The sequence below is a fragment of the Drosophila grimshawi genome, unplaced genomic scaffold (genome assembly GCF_018153295.1).
Source record: "Drosophila grimshawi isolate 15287-2541.00 unplaced genomic scaffold, ASM1815329v1 contig_44, whole genome shotgun sequence".
NCBI classification, from domain to species: Eukaryota; Metazoa; Arthropoda; class Insecta; order Diptera; family Drosophilidae; genus Drosophila; species Drosophila grimshawi.
Window position 1 is genome coordinate 18,899,546 of NW_025063240.1, and position 15,539 is coordinate 18,915,084.

The 15,539-nt window shown below is 43.7% G+C and overlaps 7 protein-coding genes across 9 annotated transcripts; 1 reads left to right on the plus strand and 6 right to left on the minus strand.

The window, feature by feature from the left end:
* Positions 1–238: 238 nt before the first annotated feature.
* On the minus strand, positions 239–1,634 carry LOC6557032. Of its 2 annotated transcripts, none has more exons than XM_032738159.2 (3): positions 1,433–1,634; positions 865–1,363; positions 239–797 (listed from the first exon to the last, which is right to left on the minus strand). In XM_032738159.2, exons 2-3 carry the CDS (start codon positions 1,285–1,287, stop codon positions 300–302), a joined length of 921 nt encoding a protein of 306 aa, XP_032594050.1. In that variant the 5' UTR covers positions 1,288–1,363; positions 1,433–1,634; the 3' UTR covers positions 239–299. The 2 variants fall into 2 exon arrangements, with proteins under 2 accessions (XP_032594050.1, XP_001983718.1); XM_001983682.3 differs by having other exon boundaries at positions 239–803; positions 1,433–1,633.
* Positions 1,635–2,571: 937 nt separating this feature from the next.
* Positions 2,572–5,114, minus strand: LOC6557010. Of its 2 annotated transcripts, none has more exons than XM_001983681.2 (3): positions 4,752–5,114; positions 4,565–4,679; positions 2,572–4,493 (listed from the first exon to the last, which is right to left on the minus strand). In XM_001983681.2, exons 2-3 carry the CDS (start codon positions 4,631–4,633, stop codon positions 2,748–2,750), a joined length of 1,815 nt encoding a protein of 604 aa, XP_001983717.1. In that variant the 5' UTR covers positions 4,634–4,679; positions 4,752–5,114; the 3' UTR covers positions 2,572–2,747. The 2 variants fall into 2 exon arrangements, with proteins under 2 accessions (XP_001983717.1, XP_032597793.1); XM_032741902.1 differs by having other exon boundaries at positions 4,565–4,688.
* Positions 5,115–5,572: 458 nt separating this feature from the next.
* Positions 5,573–8,030, minus strand: LOC6556847 (retinoid-inducible serine carboxypeptidase). The gene is made up of 4 exons (XM_001983680.2): positions 7,871–8,030; positions 6,285–7,073; positions 6,041–6,226; positions 5,573–5,922 (listed from the first exon to the last, which is right to left on the minus strand). The coding sequence occupies exons 1-4, from the start codon at positions 7,938–7,940 to the stop codon at positions 5,627–5,629; spliced, it is 1,341 nt and encodes a 446-aa protein (XP_001983716.1). The 5' UTR covers positions 7,941–8,030; the 3' UTR covers positions 5,573–5,626.
* Positions 8,031–8,268: 238 nt separating this feature from the next.
* LOC6556888 (retinoid-inducible serine carboxypeptidase) lies at positions 8,269–9,864 on the minus strand. Its single transcript, XM_001983679.3, has 4 exons — positions 9,780–9,864; positions 8,936–9,721; positions 8,690–8,875; positions 8,269–8,624 (listed from the first exon to the last, which is right to left on the minus strand). Exons 1-4 carry the CDS (start codon positions 9,838–9,840, stop codon positions 8,329–8,331), a joined length of 1,329 nt encoding a protein of 442 aa, XP_001983715.1. The 5' UTR covers positions 9,841–9,864; the 3' UTR covers positions 8,269–8,328.
* A 606-nt stretch (positions 9,865–10,470) lies between these two features.
* On the plus strand, positions 10,471–11,548 carry LOC6556965 (ras-related protein YPTC6). Its single transcript, XM_001983678.3, has 2 exons — positions 10,471–10,751; positions 10,817–11,548. Exons 1-2 carry the CDS (start codon positions 10,572–10,574, stop codon positions 11,270–11,272), a joined length of 636 nt encoding a protein of 211 aa, XP_001983714.1. The 5' UTR covers positions 10,471–10,571; the 3' UTR covers positions 11,273–11,548.
* Positions 11,549–11,780: 232 nt separating this feature from the next.
* LOC6556784 (vesicle transport through interaction with t-SNAREs homolog 1A) lies at positions 11,781–13,066 on the minus strand. Its single transcript, XM_001983677.3, has 3 exons — positions 12,885–13,066; positions 12,433–12,819; positions 11,781–12,374 (listed from the first exon to the last, which is right to left on the minus strand). Exons 1-3 carry the CDS (start codon positions 12,970–12,972, stop codon positions 12,157–12,159), a joined length of 693 nt encoding a protein of 230 aa, XP_001983713.1. The 5' UTR covers positions 12,973–13,066; the 3' UTR covers positions 11,781–12,156.
* A 529-nt stretch (positions 13,067–13,595) lies between these two features.
* Positions 13,596–15,539, minus strand: LOC6556914 (TPR-containing protein DDB_G0280363). Its single transcript, XM_001983676.3, has one exon. It carries the CDS (start codon positions 15,435–15,437, stop codon positions 13,782–13,784), a length of 1,656 nt encoding a protein of 551 aa, XP_001983712.2. The 5' UTR covers positions 15,438–15,539; the 3' UTR covers positions 13,596–13,781.

A 15,539-nucleotide genomic window follows, 5' to 3' on the forward strand; every position in this document is an offset into this window, starting at 1 on the left:
GGCGAAATTTAACGCAACAAATTTGCTGCAATTTCAGTAACTAATTTGATTAATAACTATGCTAATTAAAAAAGCTGTCCATCTTCAATTAAGTTGAGATGTTGCATAAACAGATCGTACTTTGAATTTTTTCCTGTTGCTCTTGTTGCTATTCAATATATTTCTAAATATATAGAAAATTAACCCATGCAGCTTCAACTCAGCATTGCCCAGAATACAATAAAAGGCTGAATTAATATATAGTTTAAGTTTAAGTTTAAGTTTAGGTTTAAGCTTATGCATATCAAATAATGTATTTCTTATGATTGATTGCCATTGGAACTTCGTACTTTGATGCGATTAATGCGTAAATTGCCCATGCAGCCATCGAATAGGATATCGGCGATCGCCTTACGGGCAAAAATGCGTTGCGTTGGCGCCATTTCCTCGTACTGAATGGCCCAGGATTTGGCAATTGCTTCGGAGGATTCACTCAACATTGGCGTCGATTGCTGATAGGCAGCACCATTTATAGCAGTCACAATTGTTCCATTTGTCGTGGAGTTATTCGAGCCGGATGGCTCATTGAATTCAGATGCACTCGTATCGGCATTATCCACCTTAATTTCAGTTCTTTCCGCATCTATTTCGGGCAACTCATTATCGAATATCTCAATCTTAGGACTGATTAGAAAACTTTCGTTTAACACAGATACAGAAGCCTCGGAACTATCATTTGCAGGCATCGTCGTTGATCCTGTTGTTGCTGGTGGTAAGGCTGTTATTGTTGTGGCCGTGTTTAACTGATCCAACTTAACCTGAACCTTGAGAAAAGCAGAGACAATCGATAAAGTGCTTTACACAAATCCCAAATGCAAAACTTACATCTTTTGAAAGGCCTTTCATTGAGGATCTGCCCCTGAGGCTGGGCCTGCCACGCATCCGTTTCGATCTGTGCTGGAAGGACTCTTGCGATAGCAGGAAACTCATATTGTCGTAGAACCAAAGCGTCGGTTTGCACAAATCCGAATGCAGACCCAATTCGTGTTGTTTCCAAATCCGCATCTGTTCTCGCCTGTAATTCGTGCGAAAAATGTTGATACGACGACCAACATCGCTTTTCGTTGCATTTGGCTGGATTTCACGCAACTTATTCTGTAGTATTTCGTAGGATTCGTTACGTAATTCCTTGTTTCTGTAGTCCGCATGATTGACTTCCCACAGCTCCGGCATTTGCTGGTAGAGTTTTAAAAACTCGCGCCAAAACTGTCGCTTGCCAGCAATAAAACTATCTGGCATCGCCGCCATTGTGCTGCGGCCAACTTCACGCTGTTTGGCGATAACAGAGCTGTGTTAGCTAACAGATGGGCAACTTTTGCGCAAACTATTAAAAATTAATATTATTAAAATGCTATAACGAAATTCAAAATGCTTTTTAGTCTGATTTAGTTACCTATTGGCTTCCTATATGCGTATAGGCGTCTCCTTGGTATATATACATGTATGCTTGAACAACCTTGCCGTGGCGACGCCAATCACAGACTGATGATGTCGATGTTGGTGGTTGTGTGACTGCGAGCGCTGCTTGTTGTCGATTGATTGATTGATTAGTCTCTGTGTGTGTGTCGCTGTCTGTGTGTGTGTGTGTGTATGCGTCAGACTGATTGTTTGCGTTGCTTTGCTTTCCGTTTATTTTGGTATGTCTGGCATTGTATGTATGTGTATGTGTGTGTATGTATATATTTTGGTATTTATGTTTGTGCGTTGTATTTCAAGTGTTCATCAATCAAAACACGCACATGAAAATGTATTAGTGTGCGTGTACTACATTTATATAAATGAACATTTATTTATGACTGTGTATATCTATGGTAAAATATATAAAATGCCTACGTTTACATAGTTGAAGTAAAGTATTTAAAGTAAATAATAAATAAGTTGCATTTCACATAGGCTCGCCATAACCTACCATAACCACCCTGTGCCATATGGCCCCGACTCATTTGTGTGCATTTTTGCATGTGTGTTTGTGTGCAGCATGTAACGTGCGACGCGGAGAGCAGAAAGTCGTCGCCCAGCCAAAGTTTACAGCTAAGGGCAGACATGCGCACTCAACGAGATTGATTCCTCTGACGTTTTCCTACGCCATGATTAAGTACATATGCATGTGTATTTGTGTGTGTATTTATGTATTTACTTTGACACACAAAACAATTTCATCAGAATGCATAATGCGATTGTGCATTGCAAGGGACTTCGATATGGTTTGTGAAATAAATTATACATATACGTATTAAATTTGTAAACCGAAAAGATGGGCAATTAAGACATCTATGTAATTTATATACATTATATACAATGCCACCCTGTGCGTCAGTTGCGTGCATTTGCCACCCACCCACATATAAATTGAATGAATTGTGCCTGTTTCGGTGGAGTGACGCAGTGAGCGAATGCGAGAGAATGGCAACACCGGTGACAACAATTACAACAGCAGCAGCAGCAGTAACACCAGCGCCGTCTACCAGCTAAGGGCAGACATGCGCACTAAGCGAAGGCGCCATCTATTGCCGACTAGCCAAATGCACTTTCTAGTTTACTAAATTTGGTTTGTATTTTGGTACATGGTACAAATTAAATATTTAAAAACATTTAGAGTACAAATTAAAAATATAGATATTCTATGATTGATTGCATCTTCGAGATGGAGTGGGGAGGAGGGGTGGTTAGCTACAAACTTAATTAAGAATAGCAGATGGCAATCAATTCTATTCATCGGCCAGTTCTCGCATGACTTCATCGGCTCGCGTTATTAATTCAATCAGTCGATAGTTTTCCTTAGACAGGGCAAACTCCTCCAGTTGCTTCAGGTACTGACGTGCCTCGGCACAGCTGATTATCGATTGCAGGCCGGTGACTCCACCAACTCCCCCCTCTCCCACACCCGTACCATTGTTGTTGTTGTCATCGTGTTGCCGCTGACGTTTTGCTGTCACCGGCTGCGACTGCGGCGCCTTTGTCAGCGTCGGCATGGGCGGCAACAGAGTTGGGGGCGTGGCATTGGTCGGACTTGGGCTGAGACTCCGTTTCAGTTGGCGCAAGGCGCGCGTCTGCTCGATATACTGTTTCTCATCGTCCACATTGGCGGCCAGGATCTCCGCCAGGGATGTGACACTCGAACGCCCGCCATTGTCATCGTCATCGAAATCATCCCCATCGAGAAGCTCCCCTTCGCTGTCCAACTCCTGTTTAATGGTCACTGCAGGCTGCTCAACAGTAGCTGGCTGTTGCTCCCTGGACATCTGCTCCTCCTGTTCCGGCGTCGCCTCCAACTGTGCTTGAGGCTGCTCCTGCTCGTCCTCCTCTACCTGCCGCTGCTCCTCCTCCCCAGCCTGCTCCTCCTCTGGCTCCGTTTTGATCTCCTGCTTTATGTCCAGCATGGGCAGCGGCTTCGGCTGCAGCCCCGGTCTTTGGGTTATGCTCTGCGCTAGCGTTGCCAGCGGTATTATGGTCATGGTCTGAGCACCGCCAGGTGGCGTGCCAGGCGGCAGAATTGGTGTGGCCAGCAGCACCTTGCGTGAGGTGCCCGGCGGCACTTGTGGCAGACGCACCAACTGTGGCAACGGCAGAGGTTGCAAGACGCGTGCATTCAACTCGTTGAGTGTGGGCTTCACATCCGGCTCGGTATCAGAGACATCCCCACTGCCATCCACATCCACATCGGCATCATCCTCATCCTCAATCCCAGTTTGACTGCTGCTGCTGTTGCTTGTGTTGGTCAGGCTGACATTGCCATCGCCAACCCCATCGAGATCATCCTCGTTGAGATCAATCTCTGCCTGATCGCCGGCAGAATCTTCCGCTGCAGCTGTTTCCGCTCGAGAGCAGCCCAACATAATATCCTTGGCAATGTCACCGATCTGCACCGAATGACTGTCCTCGTAGCCAAAGCTTAACAGCTTAGTGTCATTGTGATGGATGCTGTAGGTGGAGCGAAACTTGTCGCACCACTCCTGATGCGGAAAGAAGTGATTCAGACCCATCAGATTCTTGAACTGCAATGCCATCTTCTGGATTAGGCCGTCGGTGATGATGAAGTCCTTGTAGTACATCATGCGCCTAATCCAATCGTAGACCGCCTTGCCCAACATGGACACACGCACCACTTTGAACTCCTGCGTCTTGGCATCCTGGCAGCGACGTGTCCTCTGCTCCCACGCACTCAGAATCTCCTTCTTCTGCAGCACAATGCGCTTGATCTGATCCGGACTGCAGTTGAACAAGCGACCAACATGTTTGTAGACCGGCTGCCGATCGTATTCCCTCAAAGCAGCCACTTTCTCATTTAAAGCCAAAACATTTTTGCGCTTGATGCGATTGTCGAAGGCAACTTTTTCCGTTGCTGCCAAAGTTGGTTGATGTGGTTGTCTGCCAACAGCTGTTGTTGTTGTTGTTGTTGTTGTTCCACTTGTTGTTTTATTTGGCGTGCTTTGCTTTGCTGCGGCATCCGTTGCCTGCCACACAGAGGAAAAAGTCAATAAATGTAGGGTATTCCATTGTCGACTTGTCGAACAAAATTGTTTACCTTTTCTTTATCGCCGCTTTTCGTCGATTTGTGCTCCTTGTGCTGTTTACGTTTATCTCGCACACGCATAACTGTAAATTTCTTCTTCTTTGTATTTAAATGACGTTTGTGAAGTCTGTAAAATCTACTGTTGCATTAAATGTTTCGTTATTGTTTATTATTGTTTTTGTCTGTTGCGCTCACTTACTCTGTCTATGCTGCTCTGCCCAATCCCTCTCAATCTAGCTCTCGTACACACGACACAGTTATATACACAGACTGTCTGGCTGTGTGTGTGCTGTCCGTGTGCGATGGCTACGATTATGCGCGTTGACAGCAACTAAACGTCGCCCGTTTTTTTCTGCGTTGTTTTTGTTTTTTTACTTTTCAATTTCTATTGCGCTGTTTTTGATTTTTACACTCTGTTTTTTTTATTTATTTTTATTTTATTTACAATTCGCAATAGCCGTATACACGTGTGCGATTGCCTTTGAATTGTTCCCGACTAGAGCAGCGGTGTAATGTGTATAAAAATAGCTGCCCACCCGCTGCCAGCGACTGCCGTTTTCATTCTGTGTAGTTCTGTTTTTTTTTTTTCTGTGTTCTGTGAGCGCGAATGCGCATTGAGAGCGCTTTTCTGCGCCGGCGGAGAGCTGGTGATAAGCCCAAGCAGCGCGCAACTTTAACGTGTGTACGTGAGCGTAGCAGCATGTGCATGTGTGCGTGTGTGTATCTATTTGTGTGCGAGACAACGTCAGACAATGTCGGTAAAGGCTGAGAGAGAGCGAGAGGGTTGTTATTTTTCATACGAGCTGCTCTCTTCTTGAACTGCGCATGCGAGAACTTTACAGTTAGCAGTGCGAAAATTGAGTTTCAACATGACTCAATTTGGTTCGCTTACAATTTGATCGCAATGAGAACATTTTTTGCTCTCCTTGTTTTCCAATTGAAAAGCAATTCCCTCAAATTGAAACGATTTGTTTGCAGAACTTTAACATGCTTAAAATGGAAATAAACAAATCTTTCCAATAAAATGACGCATTTATTTTTATTCATTTTGAAAAACACTTTTCATTAATTTCTCTAACCGAAATTGGTATACTGTCGCAGGATATGCGACATGGCAGCGGGATTATCGGCGGGAACCATGTGACCAGCTCGATTCACCCAAAACATGCTGAAATTGCCGGCTGTCTTTTGGTAACCCTCCAATACGCCATCCACATTGATACCCCTGCGAGGAGTATCCAAATAGCTTTTCTTATCGACCCACTGCATATCGGCAATCCAATTAACGGCACCGGGTGTGGCACAAATCAAATCCAAACCACCCGAAAAGACGCCCACTTCAACCGTGGTTTTGTTCAACAACTCCTCAACTAGACAGAAATGCGAGTTAAAAGTAATAATAAGTTTTAGTCTTTGTTCCTTGTCAAATTTAAATTTTATGGAATACAAATGCTATTCTTGAAAGATTACGATTATTTTTTTGCTTACCAATGTGAACAGCTGGCTTCATAAAGTCACCCATCAGCTTGTTGAAGGTGGCGCTACTTTGGGCGCCCCACTTGACGCCCGTCGTAATATTGAGAGCCTTTGTAACTGGTCCCCGCATCAGCTCCTCCAGCATTTTGTCACGATTCTCATCGATGTCAAACTGGACCAGGGTGCGATACATGCTCTCTGAGATGTTATCGACATTACCAACGTATTCTCAATAGAGACTTGGGAATAGACTCACCCTCCGGGCTCATTTGGAGCAATCGCCTCAGGTACTGATCACCTCGTGTGGGTGTCTCCACATTGTAGAAATCGACACCCTTCGATTCGCGCAGCACCACCGATTGTGTGGAGCTCCATTGCAATGTGGCCTGTGTCCATTTGCCTTGATCGACATATTTCTTGGTCTTCAGTGCCGATGCCTCGATCTTATCGTGTCCACTCTGATCCACAATGCCCAGTTGCAGCAGGTATGGTGCCCAGGCCATCACTGAGTCTATGGGTGAGGTCCACGGATCACCCAAACCCACCGATGCGAAATTACTCTTAATCTCATTGCGTTCGATGGCATAGTACAGTTCCAGGGCAAACTCGGGCGCCATTTTACCGCCATAACTCTCACAGAATATGTGCAGAGGAACTGTTTTGAATTCGGGATGATTTGCATAGAATCCCTTCATGAACTCAACGAGATCCAAGGCGATTTGCTTATTGGTCGTTGTGTATTCGGACGAGCTATCCACATAGCTGAAGCCCGAGCCCACGGGATTGTCAATGAATATAACATTCATGTCCTTCACCCAAGTCCATTCGCGGTATTTGCCTTCCAGTGTCAAAGGACCCAACTCCTCGAAATTACCATATCCTGTGGAGGAGGCACCCGGTCCACCCTGCAACCAAATGGCCAACGGACGATCCACATAGCTGGACACATTGGCAGTTGTATAGTAGAGCCAGTAGAACATATGAGCACCCTTCCGCACATCCACAAAGCCCCAATCCTGTTCCCCGGGTCCGTAACCAGTGCGTGCTGTGAATATATTTTTTAATATTTTTTATTCTCCCACTTGAAAATAAACCACTTGAGTTTTAATTAAGCAGATATTTGCAAAGATTTCTGAAGAAAATAGACTTCGCATCAGTAAACCTATCTATATATATAAGTATTGATGTTAGCATGTCTGATAAGATAACTGTTGGATAGCAAAAATGTCGACACTGTCGAAATTGTATTAGCCTATTAGACTTCTTTGCTTAAGTTACAATCTGTACTAATAAGAATGTAGAATGGTTAAAATTGCTTTAAGATTTATTTCGTTAATGATTGTTTGTAAATTATTTTAAGTTTAATGTTTTGTGGAATTGATAAAACACGTTTTACAAAGTAATTTCAAAAGGTATAATTAAGGAATTATATTATACTATTTCAATACACTGACAGAAATTTAGATTTTGAATTTGACAAACTACAGATAATTGGATAAGGGACAATCTTTACGAACAGCTATTTAGAATGACTTTAATTTTAAAGTACTATTTTATATTAATGATTATTTGGGAATAATGTTACATTTAATTATTTATTGAATTGATAAAACACGCTTTGCAAAGCATTTTCGAAAAGTCTGAGTAGTGAAGTATATTAGACTCGAACACTCACTCTAACTGTGGTAAATAGCATCTATTGTTGTGCAACTAATTTGCTATCATTAACACTTGATTGGCATATAAAGTGGCACTTATTTCTTGGCCCAAACAACACACACACATCACAGTTGGTAGTCTATAAAATTGAGGTCATTTTTTTGCCACAGTTTTCATACTCACCATTCACAGCGGCAAAGCCGCAAAATGCCACAAAAGTCAGCAGCGCAAAGCTGATTAAAAGTCGACTCATTCTCTGCACTCTAGTTGCCACAAACTATATAGAAAAAAAACTCCCGAAGGTAGACTCCAAGTAGACCGTACACTTGAAGGTGTTGCGACCGTCTGATCAATTTGTTCAATTCGCACACGGCAAGTAAAGAATTTCTAATCTTTCGAGTGGGAGTCGGTAGCTATTTATGTGCATAGATAGTTAAGATCGCTGGTCTTAACGAGAGTGATGGGCCTACGCGTGACCAGTTGAGGCCATCTTATTTTGAATTTTGATATCACTACTTAACTTATCACTTTCATAAATTTCAGATGGAGCCACTAAGCTAGTTCATAACTAAATGTCGCGATTGTGTTCGCTTATCGGTTTTTTCTTTCATTTTTATTTATATTTATATTGCATTTTCACTCTAGCCAAAGCCAGTAAATTCACGCAGGACATGACCAATGGCAGCTGGATTATCGGCGGGCGCCATGTGACCCGATCTATTGATCCAGTACATGTTAAAGTTGCCGCCTGACTTTTGATAACCCTCCAGAATGCGATCGACACTGATTGCAATGCGTTTTGCAGCCAAATACTCGTCTCTTTTGCTCCAGTTCAACTTGTCAATCCAGTTGACGGTGCCGGGTGTGGCACAGATCAGATCCAAGCCACCCGAGAAGACGCCAACTTTCAGCGGTGTCTTATCCAGCAGCTCATTTACTATAATGGGATGGATTTACTACTCGATTAGCTACTCGAATCTCATTCGAGACTCTAGATCTTACCAATATGTATTACGGGCTTCATAAAGTCCGTCCGATGTACATCAAAGGTGCTGCCACTCTGCGAACCCCATTTGACATTGAGTGGTATGCCCAAGGTTTCAGCGACAGGTCCACGCATCAGATTCTCTAGCAGCTGATCACGATCCTCGTCGATATCGAACTTGACCATAGTGCGGTATATTCGCTCTACAACATCCTCATTACTATAGATTATCTTTTACAATCGGAAACACCTTGTAAACTCACCCTCGGGTGTCTGCAACAGCTGCCTGGAGAACCGATCTCCGCGCGTCTGCTTCAGCACATTGTAAAAATCGACTCCCTTGGAGGCCTTCATTACCTCCATCTGGGTCATGCCCCACTGAGCGGTGGACTGTATCCAACGTTCAGCTTCCACTAACTCAGCAGTTAGGTTGGCTGCCTTCATAATCTCATCGTAGCCATCGTGATCCACAATGCCCATTTCCAGCAGAAACGGACCCCAAGCCAGAACTGAGTCAATGGGCGATGTCCAGGGATCACCCAAGGCCACCGATTGCAAGTTACTCTTAATCTCACCTCGTTCCTTGGCATAGTATAGTTCCAGGGCGAACTCGGGTGCCATTTTGCCGCCATAACTCTCGCAGAAGATGTGCAGTGGAACAGTTTCAAATTCTGGATGCTTTGCATAGAAACCTTTCATTAGTTCCACCAGATCCAAGGAAATCTCCTTGTTTGTTGCCGTATAATAAGCAGCAGTGTCCACGTAGCTGTAACCACTGCCCACCGGGTTGTCAATGAAGAGCACATTCATGTCCTTCACCCAAGTCCAATTGCGATTATCGCCATACAAATCTACTGGGCCCAGCTCCTCAAAGTTGCCATATCCCGTGGATGAGGCACCCGGTCCACCCTGTAGCCAGATGACCAAAGGACGTTCCTTGTAGCTGGCCACATCGGCTGTGGTGTAATACAGCCAGTAGAACATGTGAGCGCCTGGACGGACATCCACGTAGCCCCAATCCTGTTCACCGGGTCCGTAGCCGGGCTTGCCTGCATTTAGATAAGATTTTTTAGATTTATATTTTGATTTATAGCTATTTTCACTTGCCATGTGCCAAGGCTACAAAGCATAGCAATAATATTGCCAGCGAGCGATTTAATATTTCCATTCTCCGTTAAAGCCAACAGTCAATTTCACTTTGGCTGCTGCCAACTTGCTCAACATGGTTTTAACGGGTTTGCTTATCTTATCTTAAAGTAATACGTTCAAAATTGGTGCACTCTTAACTACCATGATTGAAACGTTATCGTCATCAATTTCATGTTATCGATTGCAAGACTTGCCGGCAACATCTTCTTAACTGTAATTTTGGTTTGTGCGTTGTTACATTAGTTTGAAAAACATTTCCCTTTTTTTTTATTTATTTTTTAATTGCTAAAAGTATATTATAAATTATGCCCTCAACATAAGAATGGGAAGAGTAAAAGAAAGTTGTGCAATAGTATGTAACAAATTTCAAATTTATATTGAAATTTAGAATGCGGCAATTAAGATTATATAAACTTGGACGTGTTCTCGCTTGTTTTTTGCCGCATTATTCGTTTAATTGTTAACAAGTCTGCTTTTTGTGTCCATTAATTATGATCCAATTGGTGCCCTCTATAAAGCAAATTCCTAGTAATGCAGAGGATTTTACTCAAATTGGAATACATTTCTATAAATGACAAATTCGATTTAGCTGCACGTTTGACTACTCTTATCTAGTTATCGATATCGATATTATGAACGACTTGGTGGCATCATTGAGATAACAGCTGTTTACATTGTGTGCTGTTAGTTTTCTTTGTGTCTGGGAATTAATTGAATTAAATTAAATTACTTAACGCCAATTAATTAAAGATGGCAACGGTACGCATACCCAAGCAAAAGGTTATACTCTGTGGCGATTATGGAGTGGGAAAGAGTTCCCTGTTCCGACGATTTACGAACAACACATTCATCACAGAGACAGACCGCAAATCCACACTGGGATTGGATCACATCGACAGGGAGTACAATGTGGGCGAGAAACAGATTAAGGTGCGTCTGATAGTTAAGGTTAGATGAGTAGTTAATTTTATAATCAAATTGTTATTTTGTGGCAGCTGCAACTGTGGGACACTGGTGGCATGGAGCGTGTGGCATCGGTCACCTCATCCTATTACAAATTTGCCGAAGGTGCCATACTCGTATTTGCCTTGGATAATGCGGCATCGTTTCATTCATTGTCACAACACTTGCTGGACATTGTCACCTATGCGGAGAATGCCAAAATTTTCATCTGTGGCAACAAGAGCGATCTCGAGGGTCGGGAGCCGGAGGTCAGCGATGAGGAAGTCGAAGCATTCTGTGAACAATGCCATTCACTGATTAGTGCCACCTACAAAACATCCTGTCGCACGGGCAACGGCATCGAGGCAATGTTTCAGGACATCTCGCGGCAACTGGTGCAGGCAAATCGTTCCAAAATGGAGCTACAGGAACTGGAAAGGCAATCCTTTCAAATCGACAAGGCCAACGAACCGGAGCTGAACGAGGAAGCCTCCGCTTGCAGCTGCTAGCAATTGGGGAACATTGAGTTTGGCTAATACTAAATGCCAACCTCAATGGAATGCAGAAATGCATTTATTTCATTTGGCTTTGATTTATTGCAAGCAGTTATGACTAGAAAAGGGTATGCAAGTATCTCAATTTGCTATTTTAAAAGTGCAATTCAATATGCTTAAATTAAAAAACAGATTTTAAGCAATAATTTTAGAGTGTTGCGTTTTTTAAAGGTGCAATGTTTAACAAAATTGAAATTGTAGCTTTTTTAAATGGATTTTCGAAACTGTAATATAAAACAAAACATAACTTTTTATCCTTTAAATTAGCAACTTTGAAGAACTGTTTAACATTTATCTTTAACATCGTTTTATTTCTATTTAAGCATATTAACAACTTGCATTAAAGAATTAGTTGACTTTCACACCAGCAAAGGGAAATTCTTCCATACCAATTTAGATTTCCCAGCGACAACTGAACAAAAACAAAAAATGAAAATCGCTTTTCTAAATTTTGCATTTTTTTAAATATACTTTTTTGGTTAATTATTTATTATTTGTAAATATGCGATTCGAATTTAATGCTAAAAACGTCCGAATATGTATTAATTATGATATATATGTATAGTATATAGTTAATGTGCGCCAACGGAACACGTACGATTCTGAATATATATTAGCACACTTCGAGGTGCATAATAAGTCATAGTAAAATTAAGGATTTTAGTCGATTTCAATACCCACACACATATATACATATATATATATAATTATATATGTATATTACATACATGCATAAAACATTAACACGCAAATTGAAGCTAATGCTAACAACAAATAAATATTTAAACAAAACTAACTCAACATTGGAATGCAATCTCCTAGTTAATAACTAGAGCCAACTATGAGGTGGCCGCGGATGAGCTGGGCGCAAATGTCAGATATAGACTGACACCGACGGCGACCACAAAGCAGACCCCGACGCCATAGAGGACGACCTTCTCGCGCAGGGCGCGCAGCATCATTGTGTTGAGGGTGCGAGAAGCGCGTCCCAGTTCCGCATTCGTTTCCCTCAAGCGAGCGCGAGCGCCGTGCAACGTCTCCCGCTGATGATGCAGATCTGCCAGGGATGAAACATTAGCAAACATAACTATATAAGAGACTTGGCTATCAAATACCATTCAAGACCTGTGCGCCCATTGCCTCCGTTTCGAGTGCCACACGATAACCTTCCGTCAGCCGATTGCCGGTGCGTTCAATGCGCTCCGAGTTGTCCAGCAAACGTTGCCGCTGATCATTGCTAATCGACACATCCTCATAGTAATCTCCAGCTCCAGCCAGATCGAGTGTGGTATACCCCGTTACCTGTGCCCGCAACTTGTCCTTGGTCTGTTTGTATTCCGTCTGCAAGCGTTTGAGTTCCGCTTGTGCCACTTGCAACTTGCCATTGAAACTACTGCGTTGCGTGGCATTCAATTCACGCACCTCCAAACCCATCTGTTCGAGCAGCTCTTGTGCCTCTGCCAAACTGGCATCGATTTTGTTGCACAACTCGCTGCGTTCGGCTTGAAGGGGATTACAAAATTTGATATTATTCACATATGTTTTTTTTTCATTTTTACAAACTCACTTGCATTCTGTTGCAGGCGTCCAATGTGTGCCGTTATTTCAGCAATTAGCGCCGCATATTGCTGCTCGTATTGCTCGAGCAGCGACATTTGTTGCCTGTCTTTTAATTTCACTTGTTTTTATGTTTAATCGCTTATTTATTTAGCTGCTGCTTGTTTTGTTTATCACTTTACTCAGCAGCAAGAATGCCAGTCACAGCGAAACGCATGCAGTGTTGTGAAACGTGACAGTTGTTGATAGCGCTGCCAGACCTACTGGAAATTCGAACATACCGTTATTTCGCAATCGAAAGTGAAAAAAACGTCAAGTCCGGTGGAGGTTGTTTTAAATATGTCTTGAAATACATTAGGCATTATTCTTGATCAGTGTGAGCAACTGAGTCAGATTAAGCGAAGTGTATTCACATATTATATTGCTGCAAAAGCTTCGAGTTTTTGTTTGGTAAACTTTAAAATCTTTGAGGACATCCCACTATGAGTGAAGCAAACTCCTCTCAAGATCGGTCCGTTCTATTCATATATAGGCTCAATTCACAGTACAATAGATCTAATAGATCGCGAAACATGAAACTCTTCCAATAATAAAAATAATATTCAAGCTCCACAAGGTCTTTGAGGATATTTTAGCTTCAGCTTAACAAAGACATACAAATTTCTTGGTTTTAAAATAAATTAATGAATTTTATTTTCAACTTATTGAATGGCCACAGATTCGGTCTGCCCAAATGAATTAGTTACTTAATGCAAATGATGGAAAGACAAAATTAATAATACTATTACAGTACTTGGCTATATTACATATAGACTATATATATATATATATATATATAGAATATAGTAGTTATGTATACATATGTACACTGTTCATCACATTTGTGTTTAAGTTGTGTCAGAGTTAATTAACCCTCGATAAGGGTCGATTTGTCGCCCTTGCGCAGCACCAGTTCCAGTTGGGAGAGCAGGCCAATGGCCCGAAAGTTCTCTTTGAAGAGCACAAAATCCTCCAGAGGTTTCAAATACTCCAGTGCCTGGGTGTAGCTATCCAGTTCCTTGAGCACATTGGTTAAAGCTTTGGAATCGGTTGGGGGTTCGGGTGAAGTGTGTCCATTTGTTTGACTGCCGGAACTGCTGCTGCCGCCGTTGATGACGAGCTTCTTGGGTGAGGCTGGTGCGGATGTTGATGTGGAAGCGGGCGCCGGCGAACTGCTGCCCTTGAGCGAGTGCATCGAATGCGGCGTCGATTTGCCGCTGCTGCTGTCCGGATTGATTTTGTGGGCATTCTCCTTGCTGCTGGCACTGTCCCGTCCACCATTGTTATTTTGCTCCTTGGCACTCGGACTGCGAGCGCCTTGTACTGTGGATTCAGCGAGGGGCAGAGGTGATTCGCGAGCTGAGGCATTGATCTCCTGCACTTCATCATCATGGCCGGCGGGGGATTCCACTTTGGGTCGCTTGGCCAGCTGCACGGGCTGAAACGGACTGAGGCGCTGCTGTTGTTGCGACTGATTCGGTGGCAGCTGTGGCTGGAAGGGTTCACGTTGTGCCTGCGCTGGACTCAGTGCACCTGCGCCTGCTCCCGCATCTGGTGGAAACTGGGCCTGCAGCTGTTGTTGCTGGAGTTGTTGCTGCAACTGTTGCTGATGTCGTTCAAAGTAGAAGTCATTGAAACTATTGAAGCCGGGATGGGGATGAGCATGTCCATGCGGATGAGCATGTGGATGGCCGGCAAATGGTGGCCAGGCGGGATTCAATTGGTGCTGCTGCTGCTGCTGTTGTTGCTGCTGCTGGAGATGTTGTTGCTGGAGTGCGTAGTGTTGCTGCTGCTGCTGCTCCTGGTAGCTCTGCTCCTTGACGTCCATGCTGTCGTCATCCTCCTCGTATTCACCATACTGTTGCATATAGTTCATATACTGTTCGGGCATCTCCTCCAGCTTCGCCACACGCTCCGCACTAGCTGGCGGAAACAGATTCTGCAAATCCTGCACAATATCCGGTATCCACAGCGATGTGCCCATCGACTTCAACTGATTGGTGGCCAACTTCTGTGCGAATCCCTGCAGATGTGTTTCCCGAAACCGATTCAGCCAGCGATTGTCCGCTATGAACGAGGTGCTGCCGATGACCTGCCGTGCCGTCTCCGCCTTATCCTTGATCATGCCATGCGTGATGCTGCCACGCAGCTGTGGATTGATATTCGCCCGCACCAGCCACTCGTAGACCACAGCATTGATGTACGCACACTTCCTGCTCCGTTCGATCTCCTCGACCATCGCCTGTTGCTCCACCGCCTCCAGATTTGAGGGCACCTCCAGTCGCAGTGTGGGCAACGCATTCGATTGGAGTCGTCGTCCACCCAGCACACTGGGATCAAAGTGCAGGGCACAAACCACCGGTTTCTTGAAGGGAATGATGCGTCGCAGCGAGGCGTGGCACGCCTCCTTCCACAGCTTGTGGAACGGGGAGTCGGGTCGGGGGAAAGCGAAGAACTGCATGCTCGGATGTTGCCGCGAATTCGAGAGGCATCCGATGATGCAACAGCGCCGTATAGTCGGCATAACGTTTATATTATTGGCGCCACGAATTTTGCAAATATCGTCGTTTTTGGCGTTGCACAAAATGCCCGCCAAATACCAATTAGAACATAAATAAATAAAAAA